General features: G+C 40.2%; 1 protein-coding gene across 1 annotated transcript in view; it reads right to left on the minus strand.

The window, feature by feature from the left end:
• Nucleotides 1–348: 348 nt before the first annotated feature.
• BMERB1 (bMERB domain containing 1) overlaps nt 349–15,479 on the minus strand; it is a 140,391-nt gene continuing 125,260 nt past the window's right edge. The window contains exons 3-6 of the mRNA XM_051962845.1: nt 13,682–13,755; nt 6,220–6,334; nt 4,661–4,743; nt 349–1,718 (exon numbers count right to left, since the gene is read on the minus strand). Of these exons, the coding sequence (XP_051818805.1) occupies nt 1,606–1,718; nt 4,661–4,743; nt 6,220–6,334; nt 13,682–13,755 (385 nt within the window). The 3' untranslated portion in view covers nt 349–1,605. The remainder of the gene's footprint in view (nt 1,719–4,660; nt 4,744–6,219; nt 6,335–13,681; nt 13,756–15,479) is intronic.

Consider the following 15,479-nt stretch of genomic DNA (forward strand, 5'->3'; position numbering starts at 1 on the left):
GAAGACTTCAACCGACATTTGCTGGTTGGATCAGTGAGTGATTTGCTGTGTAATGGGTTTGGTGTTGGGATTCTGACTCCCACATTCTCTGTGGGAAAGGAGAACAATCAAGTCCTTGGGAGCCTGGGTGGAGGTATGGGGAACAGCAGCCATCTGCTCTTTTTTATCCAGGTTGAATTTCCCAAACTCAAGGCCACCTGACTAAAAACAGTTTTTGTTGACTTCATAACCAATTTGGATAAATCCTAAACCTCACCATAAGAGGAAACAGAGAAGTTCATTTCCTGACCTCAGGCCCCTCAGTGCTGGCTGCAGCATGCAGGAGAGACCTTTTAAGAGTGATATATGTTCATTTGTTTACATTTTTATTATTTTTTTCCAGATGGATGATTGCACATCAGCAAGTCTTGAGTCACATAACTATTTAGGCCACACACACATAGAGATGTTGCACAAACCGCGCCCTGCTGGCTACAGCAAATGTACGAAGAGATTTACATGGGTTAAATTGGCAGACTGATTAAAATAAGCCAGTGCACAGTGGAACACAGATGTTGGGGCATGCTGACTCTCCCATCCATCATGCTCTTTTGTTCCTCAAGAAGTCAAATCTGGCTGTTGAGGCAGTCACACTCATGGCAGCTTCTCTGTGCCCCATTGGCAAATAGAGAGCCCCTCTCAGACCTTTATACTGTATCCTCATTACCTCTAATCTTACTCAACTCTCTAGAATTAATCTAGACCCAGGAGAACCATGTATAGCTGTTCTCTTTGTCTTGATTATTCCATCCCTATTCTGGCTGAGGCAATGCACAGAGAATGGCCTTCATGGGAAATGAAAAAAAGGGGTACCAGAGCTCTAGTGATAGACTTAGGCTTGAAAGGGCTGACCCAGGCTCACACACACATAATATGGGAGAAGGGATTGGCCACAACAGCACTCAGATGACACCTGGGAAGGATGCCAAATAGCCAGCAATGGCAGGCTGCAACCTCTTCTCCCTTTCTTCACTGACCCAATAAGTTCATGATCTAGGGACTGACTGTGAGGTTTCTATTACTATAGGATCAGGAGAAGATGATGCTGGCTTCTTGTAACTCCTGTCATCTGGTGCACTGGCAGAACTCCCAGGTGAGGGCAAGGGGGGAAACAGGAGGTGGGGCAGTTTCAACGAGAGAAGGGGCATGGGACTTGTCCTATAAAGTGCTAAATTCTTAAAAAAAAAAAAAAAAAATCACAATTGTACACACTTGGGGAACATGCCCCTCTCCCAGCTTGTTTGTACAATGGGATTATATGTATATATACTTTTCTTTTTAAAAAGACAACTCTTTCCCAATGGTTGGATAAACTGCTATACATAACTCCTGTATTCAGCATGCGCATGGGGAGGGCCATGCAACAGTGAGGGACTCCCTATTGCTACACTCTGTACATGACGGCTGGGCCCCACCACGCCCATGGCCCTCTTGGCAGAATTAGGGTTGCCTTTGATCCCTTCTGCCTTATAAAGTTTTTTGTTTTATTTTGGCCCCGGTGAAATGGGGGCTATAAAGATAAGAGGGTGGGGATGGCCCCAAGGCCACAGGAGAGCCCTCTGGGGGCTACATAACGTTGCATTGGGTGGCCCCACAACAATCCTTAATGAGTGCGATCCCAGTCTTGGCAACTGTAGGTTTAGTAGGTGGGGGTTCTGCCTTCTTCTCTGCCGGAGAACCTGTGGTGGATAACAAACATGAGATGTGATGGTAGATCATAATAAAAGCTCCTTTTGTCTTCTGTCCATATCTCCCACCTGCAGCAGCAAGAACTGAATCATTTCATTTTTTTTTAAAGGGCCTCTATTTTATTTCCCCCAACCCACCCAAATAGTCACTTGCACTGTATTGGGGGGTAAAGCATGGAAAAAATTCTAAAATAAAAAATCACTGATGAACCTAGTTGTTTGTATATTTGTTTCATTGGGCTGTGAGCTCCTTGAGAGCAGAGATTGTGCTTTTTGCCTTTCTTTGTGTCCCAAGAGCTTAACACAGTGCCTGGCACACAGCAATTGCTTCATAAATAAAATTTTGATTGACAGTGTATATTTTATTTTTAAAATATAATTTATATACTCTGACTTTTAAAGTTTGCAGAAGGCATACATAATCTACACTCTTAACAGCCTTGAGAATTAAGTACTATTGCTATGATTTTATAGATGAAGAAACTGATAGTCAAAAAGGTTAACAACTAAAGACTTTGCTCATGGACAGCCAGCTAGCAAGTGTCTGAGACAGGATTTAAACTCAGGTCTTTCGAACTCTGGAACCAATACTCTTACACCTAGCTCTGAGGATAGAGGAGAAAATACCCTGGGCTCATATTAAGGAGCTTTCCTGTGTGACTATAGGCTTTAACTGACTTCACTCAATCTTTTAGGGATTCAATTTTCTTCTCATGTTAAAAATGGGGATGATAAAACATACTTATTCTACCTACCACATGGAGCTATTGTGAGGAAAACAATATAAATTTGGAAAGTGCTATAGAAATATGAATAGTTATGATCATCTCTTTCTGGCTTTCTGTCTCTTCTTTCCCAACACACACACACACACACACACACACACACACACACGCACGCACATACACACAACTAACTTACCCACGTGAGGTTGCAAAGGACAAGTTAGCCTTTGATTTCTATCAATTTGACAGCATTTTCTTTGGCTTACCAGTTATTTATTTTCTTTTCTCATCAGTTTCAAACAACACCATCAAAAATGTTTAACAGCTCCTAGCCATAGGGATGCTCTCCAGGAGAAGAAGTCACTTTTTTCAAGGGTCTTTCCTGACTTGGGGTTTCAGTTATGATACTGAGACATCAGGATTCTACCTCTGCTCATTTTAAAAAATCTAATAGCAACAAACTTATTCCCCTTATTTGGAGGCAGTATAATTCTTTGGATATTACAGGAAATACAATACATTTCTAGGTAGTGCAGTAGCTACAGAACTGGGCCTGGAGGAGGGAAAGCCTGAGTTCGGATCCTGCTTCAGACACTCATTAGCTGGAGTCTTTTAACCCCTACTTGTCTGAGTTTTGTCAACTGTAAGATGGGGATGGTTAATACTGTCTAACTCTGAGTGGTGTAAGGATCAAATAATATAAGATTTGTAAAGTGCCTACCACATTGCCTGGCACATAATAAGTGTTATATAAATATTTTCCTTACCTCCTCTATAGAGTATTGGCTATGGCCCAGGATAATCTGTGTTTGAATCTTCCTTAGGATATTTACTATATCTATATGATCTTAGGAAAAGCATTTAATCTTTTCACGCTCCAGTTTTCTCAAATGTTAAGTAAGGGTAATGAAAGCATCTGTCTCACAGGACTTTTTTGAGGCTGAGGTAAGAATATGTAAAATATTTCACAAACTCTGTAAGTGTGAACTCATTGCTATTTTACTGATCTTTGTCTTGCACCAAATTGGGAAAGATTGTTCAGGTCAAGACTAGTTCTGTCATGGATATTGGGTGATGGTGGAGTTTGAGCCGCATATTCCTGGAAAGGTCTGCTTAGAGAGGAAGGATGGATATCTTTTTTGTATCCTACCCTTACTCCAACCAGGGAGATTCCTGGCACCACCAAAATTCTCAGAAGCTCCCTCAGTCTCAATCCCCACATCTCTACCAAGGTAAACACACATCTCCATGTAGGAGATTTTAGATCTAAATCTTGAAAGGACTGTGAAGAACCACTACTCCCATCCCAGGTGAAACAAGGCCCAAGAAAATAAATTTCCTGGGTGTTGGTATCACCGTTATAAATATTTCCCCACTCTAGTCCATATTTTGTCAATATGATCTTCTTAAATCACAAGGCTGACCACATCACCTCCCTACTTGATGAACTCCAGTAGCTATTATCTCCAGATCCTCTGGTGTTCAAAACCCTTCACAACATCCCCTGGCCCCTAAAACCACCTTTCTAGTCTTCTTATACATTATCTCTCCTCCTTCACTGGTCTCCAACTGCAACTGGTCTCCATGTTGTTCCTCAAAGAAGATAATCCATCACTCATCTCCAGGCTTCTTCAGTGGTGGTCTCCCATGCCTACATGCTCCCCCTTCTCATATCTACCTCCTATCTTCCCTGGCTTAGTTCAGATCTCAGCTAAAAATCTATCTTCTACAAAAATCTTGGCCCAATCCCATTAATTCTTGTGACTTTCATCTCTTAATCATCTCAATTTATCCTGCATATATCTCAATTATACATAGTCATTTGTATGTTGTCTCATTAGACTGAATTACTCAAGAAGATAGGTGAGTGTCTTTTACCTTTTGCTAAGTGTCACAGTGCTTAACCCAGTACCTATCACATAGTAGATATTATTAATTGTTTATTGCCTGACCAATTGCCCAAGGTGGGTAGATCTTGGATTTAAACTCAGTTCCTGTGATACCAATCCAGGGCTCTTTCCCCTGAATAATGAGAAGACAAGAATAGGTGTTGCCATCTCATGGATTTCCTGGAAAGTGTTTCACTTTTTTTTTTCACCTGAATGTATTCTGATCTAAATGCTGAGCATTTAACCCAAGAAGAGGAGGGATTTAACCCATTCCTAGCCCTCCTCTTCTTGGGGGGAAAATAGAGACCAAGACACTCACTGGCTGGAGATTTGGTTACTTTTTCTAGAGGTTTCAACTTGATTCTCAGAAATTCTGCCATTTCCTTGTCTTCCTCTTGTTCACTGTTAAAACAAATATGAAGAAAGAAGAAAAAAGGTTTATGAACTATAAAACCATTAAAGAGTCATAACATCTGTAATAAAACTGCAAGAGGATAAAATACAGTGGACAACAAAATGTTAGTGTGTGATTCAAGATGTGACCCAAGGAATGTCAAATTTTATGAGTCACATTTAGAGCTGTAGCTTCCTGTTACAGTCAGAAATTTGACTGGGGCTGAGGCTTTGCTAAGATCTCTGGGACCCTGTTTACCCGGATTTAATGAAATGGGTCACATTCCACTGCAATCAAAGTTGGGGTGAGTATGGTTTCCACGTCACTAACTTCTGACCCCTGAAGGCAACCATCCTTTTTTGATGAAATCTTTACTCTAAACTCACTGTCATATCAGACAAGAACTGGGCACCACTGACTATCTAGCTGCCTGAAGTACCACTTTCTCCACTCCCTCTGAGCCTAAAGACATCCTCTGCCCCATTCACTTCATCATCTCCACTATTTATCCCAGACACCTGCCCTTCAGCCCAACTATCTGACCCGTTCTCTTTTCTGGAAAGGGAGCCTACTGAAAATCATGCTGCTACTCAACAGGAGAGTTAATAGACTCAGTTTTGGAACTTTACCAAGATAATCTGATTGTAAATGAGTACAAATTCACCTAATCTCACTATATTTAGCCTGCCCCAAACCATCCTTCTCGCATCCAGTTTAGATATTTTGTCATCTTGTTCTGCCACCATTTATGTGTTTTCCCTCTCCCTCCACTTCTTATTTCTTACTCTAAGAACACTAATAAAATAAAAATTACCATTATTACTGTAAAGAGTATAATAATGGACTTTCTAGGGCTTCACTCATCATTCTAACGATTGTAAAACAAAACCCTCTTCCCTGACCACCACTTCTTGGATGTGCTGTCTCCCATTAATAGAAAGGAAGCTCCTTAACATCGGGGAATATCTCACTTTTGCATTTGTATTCCCAGCACCAAGCACAGTGCTTAGCATATAGCAGATGCCAAATAAATGTTTTTCCATTTAGTAGTCATGTCACTTTTCCCCCTTAAGGTGATAACATCAAGAGCAATTCTCATAGGAAATAAAAACTAAGCACCAGGTAGTTTAGATAAGGTCAGAAGATGAAGGCTATTTCCATTCCAACAATTAATTGGTAGATCTGAACAGAGATCTATCTGCTTTATACCTCAACTTCACCTTCATAGTACAAAAAGGGAATTATTATGGTAGTTTGGCCCCAGCATATCAATTTTAAAAGAATGACTCCTCAGAGGTCCTTTTAATAATTTTTTATCAAGGGTTCCAATATTGGGTGGGCAAGTTACATGATGCCTTTGATGATTCTGAAGATGTGAATGACCAGAACAGCAGTATCTGCAGTATTCCTAGAATGCAATATCTCAACTTGCCTCAAGTTTGTCTTATCTAGAGATCTGACATGAACCCATTAATCATTTTTACCGTAATCGCTCCACTTCAGCATCATCCACCAGGAAGTCTCTCTTTTGTACCAATTTGTGGATCTTCTGGATCAATTCATCCTCTCTCTGCTTTTGCAGTTTAGTTTTTTCTTTTTCTAAAAAGAAAAAGAAAAAGGTTCAGAAAATGAATTAAAAAGCCTCTTTGGCCTTTCAAAGGGAACTGAGCATTGAATACTAAAATTGTAACACCATACTGGACCCTTGAGGAGAATCAAGAAAATGTACCTTCTTTCCTTCATTGCAGAGGTAGGGATTTAGAGGACCAGAATACTGCCTATACTATCAGATAATAAAAGTAGTGAATGATTTTGCTGAATTTCTTTTCCTTCTTTTTTGAGCTTTGTTATAAAGAAGAGCTCCCTAGATCAGAGAGGGATAAAGGAGGTACTAATGAAACATAAATTGGATGTCAAAACAAAAGGCATTGATTAAAGGATGATCAGGAGAGCCTCAGGCAGCACCCTTTATCTCCAGCCTTAGATGAAAGGAAAGGAAAAGGAAAAGGAAAAGGAAAAGGAAAAGGAAAAGGAAAAGGAAAGGAAGAGAAAAGGAGAAAAGAAGGAGCTGTATTGCCCACAATAAACTAATCAGTTGAATCCCCAGTGGGGTAGCTACTACTACTCACAGATTGTTGACTATTGTTTGTCCTTTGTTCTCAAAGAGGTACCATGATATCAGGAAGATGCTACCATGACATACAAGTGAATTGGAGTTAAAGTGAGAAAAGACTGTGCAAAGTCACCAGCCTTACTCTGTTCTCCAGAGCCATCTGGATCCAGTGGCAAGATATAGATTGGAACAATTGGAGATGACCCTAGATGCAGTGGGAGGCGTTGGCCTTTTTAAGCTTAGGTCTTTAAACAGATCTCAGTTTGTGTGAGGCGATGCCCAATCAGTGATTAAGACTAGGTAAGAAATGATGAAAAGAATGATTTCTCTTATATAAGCAAATAAATAAACAAATAAATTTGAGATGGTAAGATCCTCGGGGTTTCTGTCCAAAACAGAAACAATTGCTATATACTTTCATTCTGAGCCATCAGAACCCAAAGAATGCCCAAGTGAGGCTTGGGCTGGGACCTATTGTGGCCAATCAAAGACAGCCAAAGTGATTTGGATTTAAGGCATGGTCCTTAAAAAAAGAAATCTAGTCTGTAAACCCCAATATATCTTGTGAGGTTTCAGCAATCCAATCTTATATTCCTTTGGGTAGAATACCCACAGGTAAAGTGTGATTCATTATGTGGTCAGAAAGAGACAAGGGAAAGGAAGAAGGGAAGGAAGGAAGGGAAGGAGGAAGAGAGGAACATGTTCAATACTGCATTTTGGGAAATTCACTTTGGCAGTTGTGTGCAGAAGGAGTGGAGAATCAGAGAGATCATAGAAAGCAATTGCAGGAGTTCAGATGAGAGGTGATAAAGGTCTGAACTAGGGGCATGGCCTTGTAAGTGAATGAAGTAGAAGGGATGAATCTTTCATGAAGGGAGACTCAAGAGGGAGGGGGAGGAGAAAGGGAGGAAGAAAAAAGGAAGGAAAGAAGAGAGAAAACAAGGGAAAAAAGAAGGGAGGGAGGAAAGGAGGATGGAAAGAGCTATGTTACCAATTGGAACTGGCCATTCTTTGCCTCATTTCTTACCTACCCTTAATCACTGAATAGGCATTGCCTTAGACAAACTGAGACCTGGGAAAGACCTTAGCTTAAAAAGGCCCATTACAGCCAGGGCCATTTCCAGTTGTCTTGAAACAATTTTTGAATACAGCCAATATGTTGATTGGTTTTGTTTGATTTTACTTGATTTGTCAGAAAGGAAAATGTCTACTGGTTAGAGAAGGGGAAGCAGTTAAAGGAAGGGGGTAAGAAAAGAGTGTCAATGAAGTTTTAAAGAATACCCAGAAAAGAGGAAAGGAAAAGTCACAAGGAAACATAGATAAATTTTAAATAAAAATGTTTTTAACATATATACAGCACTTATTGTCAATCACTGTGCTTTTTGTTCTTCACAACAACCTGAGGAGGCAGGGGTTGTTATTATACCCATTGTACAGATGAGGAAACTGAAGTGACTTATTCAAGATCACAAAGCCAATGGCTGAGGTCAGATTCAAACCTAGGTTTTCCTAACTACCACCCCTTCCCAGGGGCATCTGGGTGGGTACAGTGTATAGAGTGCTGGGCCCAAAGTTAGACTAGGCAGATGCTTACTTGTTGTGTGACTCTCTGGACAAGTCATTTAACCACCACTGGTTCAGTTCTTTCATCTATAAAATAAGCTGGAGAAGGAAATGGCAAGCCACTCCAGTATCCTTGACAAGAAAACCCCACGAAGAGTCAATCATGACTAAACAATAACTTCTTTACTCAAAGTTTAGCACTCTATTCAATGTATCACCTAGCTGCCTATGGATGAACAGGGGCTGTTTTGTTACTACCTTCTTAAATTTAATACATACTTTAAAATATCGAGGAGGAAAGCCATTCCAAGAATGAGAGGAATCATGTGAACAGGGGCAGGAGATAGGATATCTTGCAAGCAAGCAGGCGGGTTTGGCTGGCCTGTAGAGTGTGGGAGGGGGAGTGATATATAATAATCATGAGAAGCAAGCTGAAATCAGCCAGTCTGTACTTTTTCTTAGAGGCAATAGGGAGATAGGGGGCGTGTGAGGAACATGTTCAATACTGTACTTTGGGAAATTCACTTTGGCAATTGTGTGCAGGAGTGGAGAATCAGAGATCCTAGAAAGCAATTGCAGTAGTTCAGATGAGAGATGATAAGGGTCTGAACTAGGGGCATGGCCTTGTACGTGAATGAAGTAGAAGGGATTAATCTTTTATGAAGGGAGACCAAATAGGACTTGGAAATTGGACATGGGTGAGTGGAGTCAAGAGTTAAAATGATAGTGATCTGGACAGAAATAAAGAAGTTAGGAAGGAGGGTTGGTTTGGGTAAAAAGATAATGTTTCCTTTTAGATGCTTGATTTGTGATGACATCTAGTTGGAGATGTCCCAACTAGATGAGATGTTGGATGAGATCCCAGGAAAGAGACAGAAACAGAGACACACAGAATAAGACAGAGACAGAGGCAGAGAAGTGAGAGAGGGAGGAAGAGACAGACACAGAGACAGAGGCATAAAGAGAGACAGAAAGCAAGCTTTACAGTTGGCAAATCTCTTTATAGATATCATTTCATCAGAGCCTTACAGCAACCCAATGAGTCAGGTAATCTAGACATTATTATTTCCATTTTACAGATGAAGGAACTAAGCCTTAAGGAAGCTATATGACTCACACATGGTCACCTACCTGGTAAACATCAGAGTTCTTCCTGAATCCAAGCTTAGCACATTATTCACCATGCCTAGTAAATCAGCTTGTCAGCCAGTAAGCATTTATTAAGCACCTATTGTATCCCAGACACTGGGAATACAAAGAAAAGCAAAAAAAAAATAGTCTCTGCCCTTAAGGAACTCAGTCTAATGGGGAAGATAACATGTTAACAGCTACATACAGACATGCTATATAAAAGATAAATGGGAAATAAACAAAGAGGGATTGGGAAGGCTTCCCGGTAGAAGGTTTTAGCTGGAACATGAAGGAATCCAGGGAAGGATAGAGGGAGTAGAAATAAAGCATGTTAAGGAGGCAGCTAGATGACACAGTGAATAGAGAACTGGCCCTGAAGTCAGGAGGAATTGAGTTCAAACCTGAGCCTAGACCTTTAACACTGAGTAAGTTCCTTAATCCCAACTGCCTTCAAACCATTCCCCAAAAAAGAACAACAAAAAATAAAGGAGGGAAGACATTTCAGGTGAAATAGACAAAAGACTGGCCCCCTCATCCCTGGGTCAAGGGGCCTCAGGCTTATAGGAAAATGTTCCTTAAACTAAATTAAGGGAAGTGTTTTAAAAGCGCTTGCTCAACTACGTTCAGACAGAATGCTTGCCTAACAATGTCAGATAACCCTGATCTATTCCAATAATCTATGTCAACATCTGTCATTATATTCTGTAAGCCCCCTATTTTTCCCCTTGTAAGTGGAAAGTCAAGTCACTGTAACTGCAAAGCTGAACAAGGATGCTTATAAGACTGTCTCTACTTGTTCAGAGTGGAACTCTACTGAGAGGTCTATCCCAGCCGATAATAAACGCTTTCTAAAATTATGAACATCTTGGCTGTCCTGAATGTTATTGCCTGGGCTATCTCACAGGCATGGGAAACAATCAGAATACCATATAGCAAGTCTCTTCTTCTCCTTGTCCATCATCCTAGATGAAATAATGTATAAATACACTTCGTTATTTTTGAAACATTATATAGATGTAAGGTTTTATAATAAAGTAAGAACAACAAGACAATTCCAATAGAATTGGGATTGAAAATCCACATCCAGAAAAAGAACTATGGAAACTGAATGTGGATCAAAGAATAGTGTTTTCACAAAAAAATTAAAATAAAAAATGAAGTATGAACAAAACTGTTATTGCCTCTGCTTTTCTCAGTTGGTTTCTTATTGTCCCTTTTCTTCCTTTGCCTCTGAGCACAAGTTGGTGTGTTTTCTCTCTCTCTCTCTCTCTCTCTCTCTCTCTCTCTCTCTCTCTCTCTCTCTCTCTCTCTGTCTCCCTGTCTCTGACTCTGTCTGTCTCTGTCTCTTTGTCTCTCTGTCTCTGTGTGCCTCTCTGTTTCTGTCTCTGTCCCTCTGTTTCTGGATTTGTCTCTCTCTCACACACATACACACACCATTCAGGTAAGGCAGAACAGAAATGGTTAGTGACATGAGGTTGGTGGGTTAGGAAGATATTCTGAAACTGCTCCCCAGGGCTACTAGCTTGTTAGAATTTAACAAGGAAGGAGTAATTATAGAACATATAAGCAACTGAAATACACTTTACAAACATTATTTCATCAAAGGAATGGTCTTCATAGAAAAATGAGCCAGAAAATAAAAGGAGTGAGAATGGAAACAGGCATTTATTAGTTGCCTTTCATTTGCCAGGCATTGTGTTGCTGTTCAAACTTTTCAGCTATATCCAACTTTTTGTGACTCTCTATTTGGAGTTTTCTTGGCAAAGACAGAGGAATGGTTTGCCATTTCTTTTTCTAGCTCATTTTACAGATGAGGAAACTAAGACAAACAGGATTAAATGACTTGCCCAAGATCACACAGTAAGTGTCTGAAGCCAGATTTCTGACTCCAGGGCCAGCATTCTATCTACTGTGTCACCCAGCACTTTACAAATTTCATCTCATTAAATCCTAATAAAAACCTCAAAAGCTAAATTCTATTATCCCTATTATATCACTGAGGAAACTGAAGCCAACAGGGATTAAGTGATACAGTTAGTAAATATATGAGGCTGGATTTGAATTCAAGTCTTCTTGACTCCAGGTCCAGTATTCTATCCACTCTACCACTTAGCTATCAAGAATGGAAGAGATAATTCATCTTGAATGAAAAAGAAAAGGAGCAGAATTACTAAATTTACCTGTTTTTATAGATCTGTTTTGAGTCGAGGACTTGCCCAAGTCCAGGACAGATGTGAACTAGATTGCATCCCCTGTCCTGTGGGCAGATATTCTTATCAGCACCAAAAAATAAAAGGCTGAATTTGTAAAGACAGACCAAGGAATGAATAAATACAATGCTAAGAAATCTAAGAAAAGATTCAAAAAAGGAAGAGAAAGGAATACCATGAACCTCTGGGAGTGATGATAATGGGTAAAAAATGCCATATTCCTCAATGAAAGGATTAAGGTTTAGGCTTAGAACAACAACTGAAATTGGGATTGTTTTTTCATATGTCCTTCAGAGGCAAACCCAGCCACGGATGGTCTTAAGTGACTAGTCAATGCCATTTTTACATCAGCAGGAGGTCCTTGCCTTGAGAAACATAATTTTCTTGGTGACTTAGTGTATTTTTAACTTAATACTTTTATTGACACATTGCCAAGAGCTCTGATTTTTTTCTAACCTCAGCTAAATTCATCTAGGACCTGGTACAGCTCTGAAAATAGAGAGGGAGAACTCTTGGTGAGAAAGTGAGGAGGCGGAGTAAAGATAAAGAGGAGGAAGTCTCTCGTGCCTATTTCATGCTGTGGTTTATTCAGGGAAGACTTTGGGCTGAGAAAAAAATGTCATTGACAGGACTGTAGACCAAAGAGCCATGGCTGTGCTCTTCTAGTTCTCAAACAAGCATTACATCATGGCAAATCCCTTGGCCTCTCTTTTTGGTTTTCCCTCTTTAATTGAGATTACTTTTTGCAATGGAAAGAATGTTACACTGGGAGTCAAGAGACTTGGCTATAGTTTCTGCATCCACCACTACAACCATGTGATTTGAGGAGAGGCAGTTTCCTTCACTGGGGTTCAGCTTCTTCATTTGTAAATTAAGGGATAGGTCAAATAAGAATCATAAAATGAAGGAGTCAAAGGGACATTAGAAATCAACTAATCCAGGCTCTTCATTTTATAGATGGGGAAATTGAGGCTTAGAAAGGTTACATGATTGGTTTAAAGACACAGAGTAGAAATAAGTTAGCAGAGTTAAGATTTAAATCCAGGTCTTTTGACTTCAAGTCAAACAGTTGAGAGGGAGATCGATGTAGCACATACAGTCCTGGACAGACAGGAAAAAATCTAAGTGTAGAGGTTTGAAAGTCACCTGAACACTAGCTATGTGACCATAGTCAAACCACTTTCCTTCAGTTAGTCTCAGTTTTTTAATCTGTAAAATTAGGAGAATTATGTCTGTTGGTCCTACCTTGAAGGGTTGTTGTGAGACTTAAATGGAATAATATACATAAAGTGTTTTGCGAACCTTTAAGTGTTATACAAGGGGTATCATTTTGGGACACTCCTTCTCAGCTCTTTCCACTGGACCATATGATTAGAATTCAAATCTGGCATCAGATATTTACTAACTGGGTGACCCTGAGCAAATTACTCTACCCTGTTTACTTCAATTTCCTCATCTGTAAAATGAGCTAGAGAAGGAAATGGCTCACTACTCCAGTATCTCTGCTAAGAAAACTCCAAATGGGGCCACAAATAGTAACAAAACAAAAATAACAAACTGCAGATGTCAGTGTAGGTCAATTTACTAAATGCTTACTGTTGGCCAAACACTTTGCTGTTGTTGTTTGTCCTTCCTTTCTCGAAGGGGATCATGACGTCAGGGAGATGATATTGTAATATGCAAGTGAATTGGATTTAAGTGAGGGGAGGGCTGTGCAAGATCACCTGCCTCACTTTCTCTCCAGAGCTATCTGAGTCCAGTGGCCAGCTATAGATCAGGACAACTGAAGATAGCCCTGAATGCTAGATCGCTAAATCACCCATTGTAGAAAGTAAGAAGGGAAGATGGTCCAGTCTTCCAGACATAGTGAATGTGGGAGAGAACAGGCTCTTGGATCTCCAAGCACTTCTGAAATATTTGAACCATTACCTGGAATGGCGACTAAATTCTGCAGTTCTTGTTTAAGGTCCATGATGTCCTTGCACAGTTGGATATCATCCATCCTGTACAAACAGGAGAGAGAGAGAGAAAAAAAAAAGTCATACTTTAAAAGCAGAATTGGGTTATTTCTCCTTTGTGAAGCCTTGTCAAAATCCACTTCCACCCCAAATCACCATGACAGAGTGCTTTTTGCTACTTGAGAATTTTTCCCTCCAATCCCAGGGGCCTGAGTTGATCACTTCGTCAGCAACTGACAAGGTGTTTGTTATCATAATCACTTGAGACATTATTTTAGAAAAAGAAAGGAATGTGTATGTGTAGGGTGTGATCCTAGCAGGTGGCCCACACCCCTCAAGCTTGTTTGTGCTGAGCCAGATGGATACAAATATCGCCCACAAATTCCTCCTCATCTGTTTTTGCATTAGTGACTCCCTTGTGTTGTTTTGAAAACAGACCCCTACCCTTTTCTTCTGCGAAAAGTGAGATTAGCCTAAACTGCTGGAATTGACTGAAAGTGCTGCTTTATAATTTTTCATAGGAGAAAGAAAGTGCTAGGCAGATGAGAAAAAGGAGAGGGAAGGAAATTAGGGGCAGAGGGGCAAGAAGGAGAGAGACAATAATGGCAATTATTGCAATCCATTTTGAAAACCTGAGAGACAGAGTGGTGTGAAATAAACCCAACCTTAAATCTTGGAGGAGCTGGGTTTAAGTCCTGTCTCTGAAACAAACTACCTATATTAGCATGGGTAAGTCCTTAGAACTCTCTTGCTCTAAGAAATATTCTAAAGTTCTTGTTATTGTTTGTCCTTTGTCCTTGAAGAGGACCATGACCTCAAGGAGGTAATGCCATGACAAGCAAATGAATTGGATTTAAATGAGGGAGAGCTGTGCAAGGTCATCTGCCTCACTTTCCTCAAGAGCCATTTTAGTCCAGGGGCCATCTCCAGTTGTCTTGATCTAAGTTTTTAAGTTACACAGAAAGTGCCACCTTACATTGACAGAGGGAGGTCCATATTAATGAAATCACAAGTTCAGTCCCTCTCTCTCTTTTTTGAGCCCCCAAATTCTAGCAAAATGTTTTAATCTATTGCCAATAAAAATAAAATAATTTCTGTTTCATTATGTCATTCATTCAATAAGCATTTTTAGGTGCCTGATAATATTGGGCAGCCAGATGGCTCAATGGACAGAGTGCCTGGTCTGGAGTTAGGAAGATTCATCTTCTTGGGTTCAAATCTGGTCTGAGACATTTATTAGCTTTATGACCCCGAACAAGTCACTCAATGCAGTTTGCCTCATTTGTGAAATGAGCTGGCAAAAGAAAGGGCAAATCACTACCATATATTTGCCAAGAAAACCCCAAATGGGGTTGCAAAGAGTTGGACACAACCGAAATTGATGAAGTTTAGATTTGGGCACCCAAATGAAATTAGGGTTTCTGGTGGTCAGGGAGTTAAAATCTAGTGACGGCACAAAGGCAAGGAGTTCTGAGGATTCCCTTTCTGGCAGCGCAAGATCCTCTGTAAAGGAATTTACAGACCCAAAAAACTAGATTGATAAAAGGTTTATTATGGGGATTGGAAGTAAGATTAAAGTCTAGTTAAGGAAATAGGTGAGGATAAAGAGAGGATGGCACTGGAAACAGTATTTTAGTGGGCAGAAGCTCCTTGGAGTGCCAAGGATGGTGCTGGCATGTTTGGAACCTCTGCAAAGAGAGGGTTTTAGTTTGGCTCTTTTATAATAGGAGCTTTGGCTACAAGCTGAAGGGGGCTCATGGGTGGAGTCC

The sequence above is a fragment of the Antechinus flavipes genome, chromosome 1 (genome assembly GCF_016432865.1).
Source record: "Antechinus flavipes isolate AdamAnt ecotype Samford, QLD, Australia chromosome 1, AdamAnt_v2, whole genome shotgun sequence".
Lineage (NCBI taxonomy): Eukaryota > Metazoa > Chordata > Mammalia > Dasyuromorphia > Dasyuridae > Antechinus > Antechinus flavipes.